This window comes from Megalops cyprinoides, chromosome 2 (genome assembly GCF_013368585.1).
Source record: "Megalops cyprinoides isolate fMegCyp1 chromosome 2, fMegCyp1.pri, whole genome shotgun sequence".
Lineage (NCBI taxonomy): Eukaryota > Metazoa > Chordata > Actinopteri > Elopiformes > Megalopidae > Megalops > Megalops cyprinoides.
In genome coordinates this window covers 38,731,859-38,750,506 of record NC_050584.1, presented here as the reverse complement: position 1 = coordinate 38,750,506, position 18,648 = coordinate 38,731,859, and the positions used below count along the sequence as shown (strand labels likewise).

The window sequence follows — 18,648 nt, the reverse complement described above, 5'->3', positions numbered from 1 at the left end:
TGATAATGATGATGGATAGAACAGGATTGGATGGATCAGGGTGTGGCATATAGCTCTTTTTCTTTGCTGGTTTATACACTATGTGCAATTACTGTGATGTTCCTTAACAAACTATTTCCCATTAGTTGATGATTGTAAGTCTACAACAATATTACACCATGTAACTGAAGTGTGAACACAATTTTCACTAAGAACTTTTGACGTGAACATATAATGAAGAAATTAAAAGTTTGCTGATTTCTTATCAAGGCTAAGGTAGATATTAGCATATTTATGTTATTAGCAAGTGCAGTAATCACATAATCAAACAAAGCTCATGTTTTCCAGATCAGGAACAACAGAACCAGGATGCTGCAACCATATGCTCCAAAGAGATTTCTTCTGCATGTCCTTCTCCACACTATCCATGTAAATCATACAAACACGGAGCATTTTTAAAAATCATGATAATGAAAAGGATAATGTATGATACCAGGTAATAAAAGCTCACCAATTAGTGTTCAACAGACTCTGCCAAGACAGAGATTGAAAGACACTCTTGCCATTAGACAACAAAATGGCTTACTGTAGATGCTTTTCTTTGTGCAGTACTTGTGTTGCTTTCAAGTTGTTTCACTGTCATTCACACTTTTTAGTCATTCCTTGCTCGCAGACACACCTCTGAATGTTACAATCAAGCAGATTTTCCAGGTATTTCAGAATTTTGAAACACAGATGGCCTCGAACATGGTCACCAGTGTTCATTTAATTTAATCATTGATACAAAGAGGTTATTATAGGTTCAAATAATCTGGCTGAATCTGGCAGCAATTCTGGCTGTCCAGAGCCAGTGTTGCCTCTGACCGCCCAAATTCCTCAGAGCCAAACACGTACTTTGCTTTGTAAGTAACCTAAGATGATGTTATTTACCAAATTAATGTGAAGTAATATAATTTATTTTGCATTAGGCTGCCATTCACCAAAAGCGCAGTTACACTGAGTATCAAGACAAAAAGCACAAACATATAACAGAATGGGCAGCAAAGCAAAGACAGAGCATAAATTGAGAATCATAAATGTTTCATGAACATTGAAAATTTAGCACAGTGGAAAAGGCTGTAATTAAGCTTTAAGCCATCTCCTGCTACACATATAAATGTCATAGGCCCAAAATGCGTGTCCTGAAGAGTAGATGTACACTTCAATGCACCGATTTACCATCTCTTTCCAGTTCAGCGCATTCTAGTAAAATGTTTCCCTGATTGAAATAAATCTGTTTTCACCACCAGTAGTGGAACTATCAGCTTTTTAACTACTTTTTCCAGTCGACATATCTTAGAACCCAACAGCTCAACAGTAAATACACTCACCTTTGTGACAGCCACCCGTGAATTGCCCCATAATAAATTCCACAGTGGCAATATAACAGGAAAAGCTGCTTTAAAGAAGTTATTTTAAAGAAAGGAATCAGGAGATCTGACCCTCTAGATAAAACAAATAGAAGGAATTTTAGAAAATCTGGGCCAAAAGTCGACATTATATACATGTGTTCAGATAAACATTCATGAGGCATTAAACAACCAACACATCCATGTTTTTCTGATGACAGGATTTAGCTAAACATTTTCTTCATGAGTATTTCCAAGACTATGTGAAGTTAAACTGTACCCCCTGGGCAGACATTTGTACACCAGAAGAGCAAGATGGAGTAAATCTCAGGGCTACAATACACTCAGTCCCTGTTGCAGTCATACATTATTCTCTGGGGTTCTAAGACTGCCCTTGATATGATACTCTCTTTTGAATAAGGACTTCCCAGGAAATGACACCATCTTTCCATAAAGATGGAAAAAACAGAAGAGTTTAACCTTAAAATTAAGTAGCTAAGGAAACAGACTCGCAAACTAAATGCGCAAACATGCTGAATAACTTCCATGTGTTCCAGAGGTAAACTAGATGTTGAAGACTCACTGTGTGCCTATGGATACCCACTATTCCCTCCTTATCATTGCAAAGACCAATTAAGATACAAACATTTACATGCAAGGACCAAATAAAAAGCTGGTCTTTCATGGTTCTTTCATGGGTCTAATTTACCAGCCTGAACCATGGCTCAGATTAAGAAGACAAGGGTTGGAAGAGCATAGCTTGGTGAGGCACTTAAATGAATATCAATCAAGGTGCTGTTCATTGTTTACCACTAAAAAGTAGATCCAATAAGCTTTCTTGTTAATTTCAGTATAATCAATACATTTACCACATATACAGCACAAGCAGTTTGTTTTTATTTTTAATATAAATAATGAAGAAAAGTGAATGAGGTCACATTCAGATGCTTTCATTCCCTCTCCTTTTGGGTCAGATTTCCTGTAAAACCACTAAAGCACACAATTACCCTTTGATAAAGAGCTAAAACTGTAAGTCAAAAAGCAAAAAGATTGATTATCCTCAGTGTAACAAGTACAAATGAGTGGTTTGTCAGGAGTCTGTATAAGAAAAGAATATGTTTCAAGGAAAATGTGCCTGAAAATGTAAGGATTCAATGTTCACTGGGGGAAAAACAAGTCAGATGGCTGTAAGGACAAAGAACACCAGCATAACTGCAGACACAGCAGCTAAAACCAGATCATCCTAATAACAGATGGAGAAATCCAAAAAAACTCACACCTGGCTCTGAGGTCCTTCCACAAGAGCACAATACACAGATTGTTAGAGACACAATCCGATTACTTTCTCGCCTCCAGTGTCACATTGCTGGTATTATTACTGGGAACGTCATCTCGCAGAGAGTGGTGGGATTTTCGGGAGCTGGGCCCAGAGCTCTCTGGGACATGAGACATGAGCCCAGTGCACTGGGGCCAGGGCAGTGGGGCAGGGGCACACATGGGGCTTTGATGTGTGATTAACACAGAGCTGCTGTTTGACGGAGAGCCAAAGCTCCTGCTCTCATCCCCCAACCTCTCCGCTCCACATGCTGGCCCAGCTTTTGTGTCCTCCCTCAGTCCCCATCACACTCCCAAATCCCTATCACATGGAAAAACCTTCTAGCGTCTTCAGATATGTGTTAGGCAAAGCTGGCTACATTTCTGAATCCAGCAGAGATTCAGACATAATAGCCATTTAATCTCAGTGTAGCTATGCTACGAAATACGTATAGGAACGGTGCCATAAACTGTCCACTAGATGTCGCTGTAGCCACAGGAAAATGACTTCCTTTTTCTGGAATTTTTTTCTGGCTCCAAAGGAATGTCCATTTTTTTTTAAATATATGCCCTATAGTTATGCCCTCCAAACCTCTTTCCTCTCTAATAGTTTGGGCCAGAGGTTCAATAAAGAGATTAAAGATGGTTGAGCTAATGGGGCAGCCCTGTCTGCATTGTCATTGTAAAACTATGGAATTAGGGAGACTGCCATTAATTTTTATCCTAGCCGTTGGGGATGAATGTAGTGTCTTTATGCATTGTATAAATCCTTTACTGAACCCAAATCTATCCATTACTTGATATAAGAATTCCCAGCCAACAGAATCAAAAGCCTTTTCAACATCTAAGCTGAGAAGGATTGCACTGTGTTTTCCTTTATTAATATAATCAATAATGTGGAGGGCTGTCCATATATTATCATGAGTTTGCCTGTTTCTTATAAATCCTCGTCTATCAAAAGTGGCATCTCCTTTTCCATTCTCTTAGTCAGAATTGATACATACAATTTATAATCTGTATTCAAGACACTTATGGTCTATATGATTTACAGTCCAGCTTATCTTTGCCCTCTTTTGGTATTACATAAATAAAAGCCTCCCTCCAGGAAGGGAGGAGGGACCCTCCCATCATGGTGTGATTGAAACAGGTTTTAAGTAGTGGGAGCACTGATTTCCTCATCGACTTGTACCATTCTGGTAGATATCCATCAGTACCTGGCAATTTACCTGCATTAAGGGCTGAAATTGCTTTATCTATTTCCTCACTTGAGATTTCAGAGGTGAGTCTGTTATTGTGCTCTTTGCCAAGAGAGGGGAGGTCTAATGAATTTAAGAACCGTTCAATTTTTTGTTCACTAGCTTTCTCTGGCTGAGTGTATAGTGATTTGTATTATGTTTCAGATGATTTCTGGATTCCTTCTAGTTTGGTTGTTATTTTATTTGTTATAGGTTCTCTAACTTTATAGATTGAGCTTTCTGCTTGTTGCTTGCAAAGCTTCCAGGCTAGTAGTTTTGCTGGTTTTGGACCTGCCCCATAGTACCTTTGTTTCATAAATCTTATTTTCTTCTCAGCCTCCTCACTGTGGATTTTATCTATTTCCTGTTCAATAGGTCTCATTTGCAAAAGGACAGATGGATCTTTAGTAGAACTATGAAGCCGTTCCAAGTCCCTAAGTTTAACTTCCAGATCCAGCAGTTTTTTAGCTTTTAACTTTTTTAAGAAAGCTGTTTGAGCTATAATTCTTCCTCTGGTAAAAGCTTTGGCTGTATCCCATAATATAGCTGGACAGACTTCTCCATTATCATTGTGCTTTAGAAAGGCCTTCAGATCTTCTGCCATTGTAGCCCTAAATGATGCGTTATTCAGCATACCTGTGTTTAGCCTCCACACAGTTTCCTTTGGGACACAATCAAGGTGCAGTTTTACATATAGCCCAGAGTGGTCTAAGAGGTGCCTCCGACCTATTGTACAGTCCCTAATTCTGTGCCAGTCATTACTGATCATGAGGAAGTAGTCAATTCTTGAATGGATGTTATGATGGGCAGAGTAAAATGTGAAATCTTGGTCAAATCTATTCAAGTCTCACCATACATCAATTAGGCCCAAGTCTTGCAGCATATTATTCATCTGAATCTCTAAAGAGCTCTTTTTCTTTACTTTGCTGGTCGTGTCTAACCTAGGGTTCAATAATATATTTAGATCACCTGCACATATAAGAGTGTTGTATATTTCAGATGCTATTAAATCAAATATCTTCTTAAAAAAGGCTTTATTACTTCCTGTGGGGGCATATATCTTTACTAAGGTGACTTCCTTATGTATAAGTTTGCCCTTGACTAGAGCATATCTGCTATCTTTGTCTTTTGTTTCAGAGATTAATTCGAAACTGATTTAATTTGGTATTAGTATTGCGACTCCCCTTTTCTTACCTGATTTATGTGAGGAAAAGAAAGTGTTACAGAACCCCTGCTTTTTAAGTTTCCTATATTCAGTGCAAGATAGATGAGTTTCTTGCCAGAATGCTATCTTAATTTTCTCCTTTTTAAATTTAGCTACCGTTTTGCTCCTTTTGATGGGATTGTTTAGCCCGTTTACATTTAGGGATAAGATATTATAATACTGAAAAGGTATTCCTCTCTCCCAGACAACCTTCCTGTACCTGTGACATCCAAGACTGCTCAGGAATGTCCATTTTTGTTTATGCAATTAATCCTCTTGAATCACTTCTCAAATTTAATTTTTAAATATTAAAATCCCTTTGTGATGTAAAAATTTATTTAACAAAATTTGCAGAGAACTGCCTTCATGGGGGTTAGCCTGTAATGGCACTATTTGGGTTTGGGTAAATGTAGTCACTATTAATGTGACAAATGAGGGGGGCAAAAAGGATGAAATGCTGTGTAATGCTGTTTAAGACATTATAGTGGAGTAGCTCATGACCATCACATATGGATGATGAATGAATTCAATAGCTGTATTAATGCAGATCTCGGTGGTTTTGGATGCAGTGCTGTGTGTGTGTCATGGCTAGCATTTTACCTGCGCAGTTCAATTCCCAGGGAGTAGAGGATGTGAATGGCGAAGCAGTTGAGAGCATAGGCATTGGCAGTGGGCTTGACAAAGGAGGAGAGGGTGGTGCCAACAGTAATGACCAGTTCAAGAGGTCAGTTGGGATACCTAGGGTCCAGTTTCAACCACCATACTTCTACAATTCTGCTTACAGTTTCTGTCCCTGAACAATGGGTTCAGCAGCACACACTCTGACTGGTAGGCCACAGGCCTTAGTGTGTCGCTGTATTGTGGCTGCTTTGTGCATGTGTGTGTGTGCAGCCTGAATGGCTGTGGCGAAGGCCTGTTTCAATAACACGACAGCCTACTCACACTGTGGGGTCCCAATCTAGCATGCGAGGGCCATGAGATACTTTAAGTAGTGCAGTTATGGGTTTTACTACCAGAAAGTAATCAGGGACAAAGTTTCTACAAAAATGAAACATGTCTAACACTTTTAGAACTACCCTAATCAACCAAGGCCTGGTTTCTGAAGCTCCTTTGCTGTGTTTTGTATTGCAGCCATGGCCTCTGACATAATTAGATACTGTTTCACAGGCAAGGGAAGGTATCTCGTGACCTGCATTGATGCCTTGTATTTCGCAAAGCCACAGTCTACCCACAACTCCTCCACGCTAAGGCCCACTTTTTGTGCTACAGAGAGGGCCTGGCCTGGCTCAGTCAGGGGGGCAGTTGCACGTCCACAGGATATAATTCAGGCCACAGTGTAGCATAGTGGTAAAGCGCAGGGCTTGTGACCAAAATGTTGCTGGTTTGATTCCCTGCTGGGGCACTGTTACTGTACTGTTGAGCAAGGTACTTAACCCAGAGCTGCCTCAGTAAATGTCCAGCTGTACAGATAGATAACATGTAAAAACTGTCACCTATGTAAGCTGGGCTGGAAAAGAGCATCTGCCAAATGCTGACAATTTAATGCAAAACAATTTGTTGTTCTCATCTAATTTTGCCCAATTTCAAGTGCATAATTCCTCAATTATAGTCCCTTTCCTCCACCATTCTGTTGCAGTCAGCACCACCGCTGCTTCCTTATTCGCCGCCTTTCAAATGTTCTTTCTACCAGAGCAGTCCTTCACCTGGTATCAGAAACACCATTGTCAACCTTACCGATCCAATTCACTGTTTTTACTGGACTATTCTGAATGGATCCAAAACATGTCAGAAATATAAATATCCCTAAATATCAAATATAAAATATAAGTTTCCCAATACTACCTGTACATTTCAGACTTTTAAGGCCATAATCAGGTCTTTGACTGGATTACACCACAAAGCAGTATAATAATAATAATGATAATGATAATAATAATAATAATAATAATAATAATAAATAGTAATAATAATAATGAGAAAATGTGTGTGTTTGAGTGAACTGCTACTCTAGCAGCAATGTCCTGCCATACTTGCACTGGTTCCTGTGAGTCCACATACTATAAAACCTTTTTTGGATAACTAACGTCCCTGAATCAATCCACCAGGTAGTGTGTATTGCACTTCTGTCCCAAGCCATGCACCCCAACCACGAATCCTTCCAAAATGTCTTACCATGTGTGCACACAGACACCAGTCAAGTGAAGATGGTTATCTGTACATGGAGGGACATGATTCAATGTAAGAAAGTACAGTATTGCTCTTCTGAACATAAATGATCAATTATAAACTACTGGGCAACGATTTAGGAATTTCAGTTGAACATTGATCATCTTACTGAGCAATCAGACAACACAACTCATAAATACAAACAAAATTAATTTACTTATATATAATTACACAATTATGTAAAATATTCACAATATATAATAAATGTGGTAAATAGTTATTTGTATATAGTAGCATTAACAGATTGATTAATGCACTGATTCTCAATCCTGCTCCTGGGGCCCCCCCTGCTCTGCACGTTTTCCATCTTTCCCTGCTCTACCTACCTGACTGAACTCATCAGTGGCACTTTTGACTAGCTGAGCACACCTGATTTAATCACTAATTTCAATCAGGTGTGTTTGGAGTAAGGATAGATAGAAGATATGTAGGACAGGGGGGCTCCAGGAGTAGGATTGAGAAACACTGGATTAACGGATAGTAGCACTAATACAACTACTACAGTTGGGTATTTAGTATTATTAAGAGAGAGCTGAATTAAAGAAGACTGAATGCCTGATGCCTGAATAAATTCTCAGCTGTATAAATAGATGCTACATAATTCACTCTGGATAAGGGTGTCCTCTGAACAAATACTGCAATGCAATATTCACTTTAAAGGGAGCATAGCTTGCTCTGACAATGAACAGGGAAAGTGTTTTGTTAAATATAATAATAGTTTATTAACAGTAATAGTTTGTTTAACTGGACCTAGAACAATTAACTGAACTAATTCATCTTATTTATGCTTGTATACTTAGGATTTTCACCAGAGAATACAGTGTTCATCAGAAAATAAAGGCGCGTAATCATGGCACATATACAGTACTGCATTAGACCATTTTTAATCTTTCCTGGGATACTAGAGAGGCTCAAGCCTCTCTGTTTGTCCTACACTCTGTAAGCGAACTTCAGACCACCCCCCAAAGCTATTTTAACTGAAACCTGATGGCTAAGGACTGGTTCATCTTAATATTAGCTTTCACATATAGCCTACATTACATTACAGGCATTCAGCAGGTGCTCTTATCCATAGCAACTTACATCTGTTACAGTTTATTTAAACTGTCATCCATTTCTACAGCTGGATGTTTAGCAATTGAGGCAATTGTGGGTTAAGTACCTTGCCCAAGGGTACAGGGGCAGTGCCCCAGCAAGGAATCAAACTTGCAAACTTTTGGATACAAGTCCTGCTCCTTAGCTACTATGCTACACTACTGCCCCATAAGGAAAGGGCACTTCACACAGCACAACTAAAACCTTCTCTTTGGCAGCGGTGGGATTCGAACCCACGCCTCTAGAGAGACTGGAGCCTAAATCCAGCGCCTTAGACCGCTCGGCCACGCTACCACATTTGCTAGTGTTCACATTTAAGGATGTTGCACAGAAGTAAACAACATATAACATACATTCTGGGACCCCTTGTCATGGTATTACTCCAATCAAATCTGTCAGCTGGTACCAATCAGGAGTCTCAGGTCTTGACCATTGCCTCTGCCCCCTCTGGGACCACCATCACCTGAGGAAAAGGAGAGAAGGGAGGGAGAGGAGGGGACTCAGAGGCTGCATGGGAACTCTATGTCTGATGAGAACAAAGCAAGTCCAAACCAACATGGGAAAAAAAATAGAAAGCTGCCTGGTTCCATTGTGTTTGGCTGAATGTTGTTACAGTTTATTGTGGAGTTCAGCAGTGTGTGCAATGTTTCTTTTTCATCCCAGCCATTTCCTCTGTGCTTGAAATGGGAAATGATTGGATGTGTGTGCTGCTTCAACTGAACATTAAAGCCAAAGACCCCCCAAATGAAACCTCTCAAAAATAAGACATACCCAACCCACTACATGAAAAGGCATACACACACAAACAATCACACATGCACGCCATTCCTCAGCTCACTCCAACAGCCTGCGGCGGAATTCGCGGGTGGGGTTGTTGAAAGTGAGTTTCTCACAGTGCAGGTGGTTGACAGAGGGGCTTCCCTCAGTGTTGAGAAACAGGTCATATTTGAAGCACGCCTTGTTTGGCTTCTCCTGCATTGAATGAGAAGGTGAGGAATATCACTTTAGAGAGCCCTGACAAATTCTGCTCTACAAAATTGTAGAGTATAATTTCGTTAAGGCTGGAGAAACACAAATAGCACAGGTCTAAATTACAAAATTTATCTGAGAACCCCCTTAATCACCCCCTGACCTATCACAGAGTAATCAACCCTTCAGTCACAATTCACTGCAGACTGTGACAGCCACACTTCATTAAAAAGACACAGTGGCACCAGGCCATTCGACTTGTGTAGTGCTGCAATCAGGACATCAGCTAAAGTGGATTTTGGGGGGGACTGCAGGGACAGAAAAAACCGCTATCTGTCCAGGACTCAAAGTGAGAAGGGGAGGATTTGGCTCATCTTTGCAACACTCTTGAGGAAGCAGTGAGAGGAGGGATTAGGACCAGGGATTGGGATATTCTGGCCTTGCCTTTGCAGCCACAATCCCCCTGGCGCCTGGCCAATCAGTGCTGTTGCACTACTGACCTTTAACTGACAATGCAATGCTGCCTTTATCTGACCAGGCTATTTTGAGTGTGCTGGGTTTTCTTCCTGTTGCTTTCACCTGTGCCAGAAAATCATAGCTGGTTACAGACAGAATAGTTACATCATATGTAAATTACAACATTGCAAAAAAAAACATTAAAAATGACACAAAGCCTACACATTGCCATTCTTCAAAAGTAAGAGGAAAAGCAACGGCCAAAACATGTTGCACACCTCAGCCTTACTGTGCAGTGCCAACTGTGTTAAGAAAAAATAAGTGTTATCAAGAAATTCACTGACTGGAAAAAGATTTATTTTGTAAACAACATTTCTGTAATCATTGCAGTATCGTGGTCATAAACCTTTTGACTTGCTTTTGAATGCAGTACACTAGTTGGGGATTAATTTAGGATAATGGTGTGATGGTTTATCTCAGCTATTCAAGAAAATACAGTTCATACAGTAAAGTAGCCAACAACCTCTAACTGTAAATTGCACTTGATGTGAAGGAAATATCTTGTCGTTTAATTTTACCTTCATTTTACTTACCATATTATAGCCCCTCTCTGTCATTCTACCGTTTCTCTGTGCCTGCTTGTGCCCTTGGTGCACATCAGACTTTCTTTGTTGTGAGGAGTCAACGTTATCTTGCTGCCCAGAAACATGAGGGACAGGTACCGTGTGTGTTCTCATCCTGTTTCAGCTGGGCAGAACCAATACGTCAGCCCTAGCTAGCTCGCTAGCTGACAGGAGTATGACTGCAAACCTACACTTAAAACAACCTACACTTAAAACAACCTACACTTAAACAACATCCCACGAAGACAGAGGAGATATTCCCGCTTCCCATTGCCGAGTCCTTGTTGCCGTACCATCACACCCACTCCCCAAATCTCTTTGTCCGGTTCCCCTCCCAAGACCTGGTGTAGAACGCAATTCATGTCATCTCCCTTGTGTGTGTCCACCAGTCATAGTTTACCACCTCACTATTGCAAAGACCAATTAAAGTGCGGAGATTTGCGTATAAGTACCAGATGAAAAGGCAAATCTTCCACGTTCTTTGTTCCCATTTGACCTGGACTGTGGCTTAAACTGAGGAGCCAAGGGATAGAACAATGGTTTTTGGTGAGGAACGTAAATCAAAATTAATTTTAGGTAATGTGAAATTTTACCAGTGTAGATGAAAAGGTGGGTCAAGCGATATCTTCACTCTGGCATTTGCCTAGCTCCAAATCAATGTCAGTTTTATTTGTGCTATTAATTCTCTTGATTCCTATCTCAAGGACTTTAAATTTAATCTGTACAGCAAAGGTAGGCATTTTCCAGCTATATTTCACATTAATTAATTTTGCAGAGGACCTTGATCAATAATCTAGTCTACAGGTTTAAAAAACTGCCTGTCTTATATCCAGTTTCCCAGTTCACCCAGTGGCTGTTTCCGAAAGAAAGCAGAGAAGGCAGTTTTTTACAAAAAGTTTTTTTTACTGATCAATATTGCATATCATATTACAAAAATGCAAATTTTGCATTACTGATGAAAAATCAGTGACATTCATCTGTTGTTCATGCAGCCACTGTAAGCATTCTTGGTAACACACACGCATGCATGCACGCACGCACGCATGCACGCGCACACACACACGCATGCACGCACACATGCACGCGCACACACACACGCCCAGGACACTTATAACTGTCAGCAAAGATTCCTCTTTGAACTGAAAAACCTCCAGATTTATTTTCTGAAATACCTGAGAGGACTGAATAATTCACACTTGAGGTGTGCCAATATACAGGTAACAAGGTTGTATACAAGGTTAACATCCTAGTACAAAACACAGCACCTGTTCACATAACATGTATCTGTTTCTGCAGTTTATTTTCTGTCTCTGGTGTAAGCACTGTCCCTTCAAAATGACCACAACTCAGAATTTCCACAGCCCAGTCCCCTGAGTAGGCTGGAGAGAATGGTCCCTATAACTAAAATAAAACTGTATCTGTTACTCTGCCAGGAAATTCACTCCTATTTGGCTTCATTAGTTTACAAACACATTTTCATCAAGTTATACAGGTATACAAGTCTTTGTGTTCATTTGTAAACAGTCCCTACAGTTAAAACAGTCACTACAATAAAACCTCTTCACTCCAGACTTACAGCTTTCATTCAAAATCCTGAGCTCACTGAGGTACTAATAAATTGAATTCTTTTCAGAGTACAACTTAATTTTCAGTTTTTCTATAACCATCTTTTAACATAGCATGTTAATTTTTAACAGACAGTATAAAATGTAGTATAAACACAATACATCACTAATCTCAAGTGCACATACATTATATGAATTCACAGATACTCAAAAACTTTGCAAAGTCTCCCTTTTCTTAAAACCAGATATATACATGCACAAACACAAACACACTATATCGATGAAATACAATGGAATGTAAATTTATGCAATTTATGAAATTCTAGTTTGCAAATGACCCAAATGTCCAACTTGTAAACAAGACCAAAACACAGTATAAATGTGGTATATATTGGGGCTCCTGAGTGTCTCAGTTGGCAAGGTGATCATCTGCAGTTTTAAAGTATGGGATTGAAACCGGCCTTTTTATTCGGCAGTACTGACCAGGATCCCAAAGTGGCAGAACACATGGCCATCATTCCTTCGTAGTAGGAGTGCTTCAGTCCCTTTGTCACACCTCTCTTTCAGCACCTTGCAACTCATTGGGCAGGTGATGTCAATGGAGTACTGACTGTCCTCCAGTGAGTGCCCATTTCACTGTAGTGCACTGTGGGATTTAAGGTGTGAAAAATATCCACACTGGCATGCAGATATATCAGAGGATTGCATTTAGCTCACCCTGTGCTTCTGCTTGGTGGTGTTGTGGTGGGACAACCCTAACTAGTAGAGTTAGTGATTACCACAAGGGAAAAGAGGAAAGAAAATGGTATAAAATGAAAACCATTCAAGTGTAAGTGTATCAGAACATAAAATGTGCCCAAATAAAATCCTTTTTCACCGTCCCATCTATACAGCAGATGTTCTTTAACATCTTTTCTGTGTCTTCGTGGTGCCCTTGAGGACAATGTATGGCAGACCCAGCGCCCAATTGTCACGAGGCCAGTACTGCAGGTCTGGAAGAGAGTAGGGGATCTCGGAGTTGGCGTCCAGGTAGGCAATCAGGGTGCTGCCATAGGCTGTGGCCACTACTATCAGGATGTGCCTGCAGGGAGAGGGACACACACACACAGTAATGTAAAGACATTTATGCAGTGGGACATCAGACAAACTGTACCTTTCCTCAATTCCCCTTACTTCCGCCCTTCCACCTAATCTCACCAGATGCCATGCAGGTAGCAGAAGTTGAGCTTTTGCCACAAGCTGCAGCCAAAGCGGTCACTGATCCAGCAGGAGATGGCCAGCACCCACAGTCCGATGGACATCCGAGCCAGACGCAGCACCCTCTGATCTGTACAGCTGTGAGAAGAGAGAAAAATACAACAATGGGACATTTGTTCAGGTGAAGGTGTTTTTTTACATTGTACTAACAGTAGAACAACTGCATTTGCAATAGTGGTTGTGAAACAACTGCCTCCATGGGGATTAGCCTGTAATGGCACTATTTGGGTTTGGGTACATGTAGTTGCTATTAATGTGATAAATGAGGGGGGCAAAAAGGATGAAATGCTGTGTAATGCTGTTTAAGACATTATAGTGGAGTAGCTCATGACCATCACATATGGATGATGAATGAATTCAATAGCTGTATTAATGCAGATCTCGGTGGTTTTGGATGCAGTGCTGTGTGTGTGTTATGGCTAGCATTTTACCTGCGCAGTTCAATTCCCAGGGAGTAGAGGATGTGAATGGCGAAGCAGTTGAGAGCATAGGCATTGGCAGTGGGCTTGACAAAGGAGGAGAGGGTGGTGCCAACAGTAATGACCAGGACCATCCAGGAGAAAGACGACCTGCTCAGAGGGAAAAAGAAAGAGACCAAATTAATGATAGCCCAGAGGGTAGTTTGCGATTGTCAAAGTGCATTTCATTTCTTAAACAGTAATACAGCTTGCATGTACTTCATCAATCGCTCAATCAATAACTTCATGTGTAGAGGAGATGTGTTGAGAAGGCCTGAGAGCATTCTCTTCCATTGCATACTTTTCCCATGGGCACCCAGGTGGGCAGGGCTGCCGTTGCAGTAAAACGATCCTTTCATTGTGGTTGCTTCAGCGTTGCAGTTTGGACTGTAAGCAGACCAGGAGAGATCCTATAGCTGCAAAGCCACATGTATGAATGTTATTACCTGTCCTTGATGAAGGAGGGGAAGTGCCTGCGTGGGAACCAGAGGGCATAGCCAATGGCCAGAACCCACAGGATGGAGATTTCATCCAGCATCTGCCCCATGTAGCTCAGTGTCATGTGGAAGTACATGGAGAAGAGGCCTAAAGAGTAGAGGGATGCAGGAGTCAGAGGAGAAATTAGGCAAGATGAGTGTAAGGAAGAGGGCTCGATGGAGACAGGACCACTGTTATTTGAGCTTTTTAAACCCCCGGTACAATACATCCCTCATTACAAATGGGGAAGAGTGACCAACACACTCCACTCATGAAACTTTTATCATTCCTCCGAGTTAACACCTGTTATCTTATTAATGAGAAACCACCGCGGAGCTTTTGTTAAGTGTCACATAACACCTTTAGGAGGCCATCTTAAGAGTAATGTCTCCTTTTCTTGCCGTCACATTAGAAGATGGTCTCATCTTTAAACACACAGCTGGTTAGCTTGGCACAGTGTGAATGTTTTATGAATATGGCCCCGGGCAACCACGTAAGACTCACCTACAAAGATCATCATGAACCAGACCAGGTGCACAGCCAGGTTCCTCTCCTTGGCATAGGGGTGAAACAGGTACAGCATGATAGGAGAGACCACGAAGAAGATGAAGCTGCTCATCTGGAAAAAGCAAAACAAAACTCCTTTACTTGCGTTTGCCAAACAAATTCAAAAACCAGGTGAATATAATCCTTAATTGAGACTGAATTCTGCAAGGTGCCAAATGGATTATTAATGCATGAAGTGTTTCTTCATGTACATGTGTGAGGGCTGATCTGTAGAGTCAGTGCCTGTACTACGTATGCTAATTATGCATGGTCTCGCTCCCTTTTCACTGACACTGGTGTGTCACCATGATTAAACAGGCTATCACATATCTACATTTGAAGTGCCACTACTGTGATTTGGAGTAATCTTCTTTTAATTTTTTTATGCCTGGAAAAGTCTCAATGCAAAGAAGTTAAATTTTACCATTCAATCATCATTTCACACTTCTCACACCACACATCAGACAAAAAATGAATTAAACACAGACAGCTTTTTCTGTGGATGTTCATAGGTGTGAAGTGGGAGGAGAGACTGACTATGCCAGGTGGTCTCAGATCAACTGCAAATGAGATGGGTTGCCATTGCAGTTCGCTATCCTGATTGGTATAGCACTACTTTCAGAAAAGAAGCCTATAGATTGGTGGTTATGCAACATCACAAAACTAACACATGTCTGTGACAATGATACACTGTGAAAATATCATGGAAAATTTACAGGAAACAGCAAATAAACCACAAAAAGATAAACATGACATGCAAATGATGCTAGAGTTTTATAGATATAGCTCCTATCCATTCTCACTAGGGGGAGCTATTCCTTGTTCAAAAGCAATGAAACTTGTTATCATCCCAATGCGAAAACCAAAGATGAGTCAATCCAGACTGTCAACAAACTGGATTTCTGACCACAAATTAAGTTCCATCTCACTGAGCCCTCTCAGCACAGATCTGACATTATACAACATTTTTAAAATAGGAAATCATGCTATTGTCTGGCCAACAGATTGGATCGGATTAAAACAAATGGCCAAGCCTATACTATCATTTTTAGTAGAAATTAAAAAAACCCATTGTCAACCATTGTCATTGTCTAAAATAGATACAGAAACAGAGATTAAAAGATACTTAAAGATACAATAAATAAAATGTAAACACTGATACAGATACATATACAGACAGTGATGTAAAAATAGACATGTAGGCATACATTTAAGCACAGATGTAGACATGGACATATGCCAATTTTAAGATCAACTCATAGACAGAAAATTCCAATGGATCTTCTTGTTCCTACTGATTCTTGAATTCTTCATCCAGGCAATGATAAGAGAATGTCTGATTTTCTATTTCTATGCCAGCTTGGCACCAGTCTGAGAGAACTGCAAATAAACCTGAAAGATTCTACAGCCTCATTAATTCTAGTGTCTCTTATGTGTGACGTGGATTGTGTTTTTACCGTGTTAAAGTACTCCACCACAGTTTCTGAGTGACGGTAGTTGTCCTCACACCAGTCCACCTCTGAGCTCTCATAAGCAAAGACTCCTGCCATGCCTGCACTTCTGTGTGAATCCCTGATGGAGAAAGGGGCAGGGCAGAGACCACACAGCTTTAATACACATCCTCCTGAAACTTCACCTCAAAGTTCATATCCTCACTTACTTACTACCAGTCACATATCTCAGGTATCTTTGGTTCGATGCTCAAAACGGCAGTCTTTTTTTTTAATCTCAGTCCTCTGGTAGGCAATAATCTTGGTTTGGTTTATGTGAAGAAAAAAAAAAACATGGTTGGTTTATCACCACCAGCATGGCCTGGTTGATCGGACAGTATTCCTTAGTCTGAGGTGGAACCAATTCCGTTGTCTACGTTGTTGCAGTACACGAGACTGGAATCAGCATATGTGTAAAACGTCCCCTGTCATAATAATACTCTGCCAGAGAACACAGTACTGGTTTACACGGCGGTCTTGCAATCTACAATGTGCTTGACTTCTTACAACTGTACATTAACAGTTTGTAAGGTTCAGTGACAGTACATTATTACATTTTCACATTTGCTTAGATGTAAAGAGCAAACTGTTTTGACAAACAAATAACATATCAATTGTAAGATTGATATTTTATTTGCACATTAAATACGTTTGCACGTATTAATTTGCACATTACATACGTCCCCACTGTATTTTCATTTAAACTGCAGCAAACGACACGAAGCAAAAATGACCTCAGTTTGAGCAATTTGCACGTTGTATACGGCTTTGTAATTCTTAGCTACCATTACCAAAAAATGGAGCGCCGAAGAGCATCACCTACAGGTGTGGCCACATAAACTCGCAGCCATCAAAATAGCACGAAACGAACACAAAAGCGACTAATATGATTTAGGAAATATTTCCGGCAAAGATGGGCTTACCTTCCTGTCAGAAATCCAAGGACATATAGCTCCAAGTGCAAGTGGCAGGTAGCTTTAAGTAGGGGTTAAATGTCCCCGGTCCAGTTACACGGGTCTTATCTAATGACATCATGGCCCGTTGCGGTTGCTCTTAACAAGAAAGACAAGTGAAACCCAGTGAACGATCACATTCTTTTCTCTGTTGGTATTCTAACTTGCCAAGTGAGAATTCTACCTAACACAATAAAAATGAATACCTTTCCAATTCATCACCAGCTCTCCAACGGACGGCATTATTTGTCCCATTCTCAACCATTCCACGAGCTACGCGCGTTGCTCACGCGCTGTCACTGTCAACTAGTCCGAACGTCAGCAGTTCGAAAGTGCCTTCTGCTACCTCTCTGGAACCGTTTTCATGCCACAACGTAAAAAAAAACTACAACTTGAAATGAATGCCAGCGTCTTTGCAACGCGAGTTTTGGGTTTAACAACATACTCGTTAAGCCACATTTACACCGAAACCCAGCTTCAACTCAGGATTTGAATCCCTGTTTCTCTTCTCACACTAACCCGTTTATACCAGACTGTGAGTTCCTCTCGTTTACACGGGACCACCACAGCCTCGGGTTTGCAAAACACGTGCGAAATGATTAGAAAAGACGCTGTTCCTCAACGGAGCGCCTCTCTGAAATTACAGCTCGCCCTACCCATCTTGCAGATATTCGAGATAACAGAGAGTTCGGTTAAGTAGCCTAATTTTAGGGAGGACATCCAGAGATAGCCTATATACGATTTCCCGCTTTATCGGGGCATTTACAGTGGCAGGTCCCATCTGCTGGCCTTCTCCGTTTTCCTTACCATCATTTCTCTTTCCTTATGGACAAAGTTTTCCATTTTAGAGAACTTCGTGCGAACCTGCTTTGCTAGCTAGCTGCATAGATTCATTTTCTACGCTCTCATTCTTGTGGAATGTAGAGGTATTGTAGCATACAGCGCTATAGTGACATACAGGACTCTGAAACGGAGAAAGTTAAGTTGATATTTTTGTTGTACGGGCTAATGTTATGTCGTAGAATATGCAGTTATTTAATTAAAACTGCAGTAGCCTAAATGTTTTTTCAATACATATAATACTGTTAAAATTTTTCTCTATGTCAGTCGTTGCTAATCTGAATACAATTCCCCGTAAACCTGTGACCCTCTGTTCTGAGAAGCGTTGGTTTACTGGATTGAATGGAATCGTTCGAAATTGTGAAAACCGAATCCGAACGCGAAGTCGGCAACAATATCTACTCATGAGGAGAGATTTTCTATTGCCCTTCATGGCAGAAAATGTGAGCAATACACACAGACAGACAAACGTAGGTTTGAAAGCGAGGAGTGCTGTGTGGGAATTTACTTGAGCTGGGTTGCGTTCTTACATCGGGTAACCCGGGAAGACCATTTATAAAAAAAACATGCCGG

At 40.7% G+C, this 18,648-nt stretch overlaps 1 protein-coding gene and 1 non-coding gene across 2 annotated transcripts; both read right to left on the bottom strand.

Moving 5' to 3' along the window:
• Nucleotides 1-8,653: 8,653 nt before the first annotated feature.
• On the bottom strand, nucleotides 8,654-8,735 carry trnal-uag. The gene has a single exon. It is a non-coding gene; the product is annotated as a tRNA-Leu (tRNA).
• Nucleotides 8,736-12,365: 3,630 nt separating this feature from the next.
• On the bottom strand, nucleotides 12,366-17,219 carry acer1 (alkaline ceramidase 1). The gene is made up of 7 exons (XM_036522730.1): nucleotides 17,206-17,219; nucleotides 16,250-16,364; nucleotides 14,751-14,865; nucleotides 14,216-14,354; nucleotides 13,743-13,880; nucleotides 13,252-13,389; nucleotides 12,366-13,135 (listed from the first exon to the last, which is right to left on the bottom strand). The coding sequence occupies exons 2-7, from the start codon at nucleotides 16,340-16,342 to the stop codon at nucleotides 12,958-12,960; spliced, it is 801 nt and encodes a 266-aa protein (XP_036378623.1). The 5' UTR covers nucleotides 16,343-16,364; nucleotides 17,206-17,219; the 3' UTR covers nucleotides 12,366-12,957.
• Nucleotides 17,220-18,648: the final 1,429 nt, after the last annotated feature.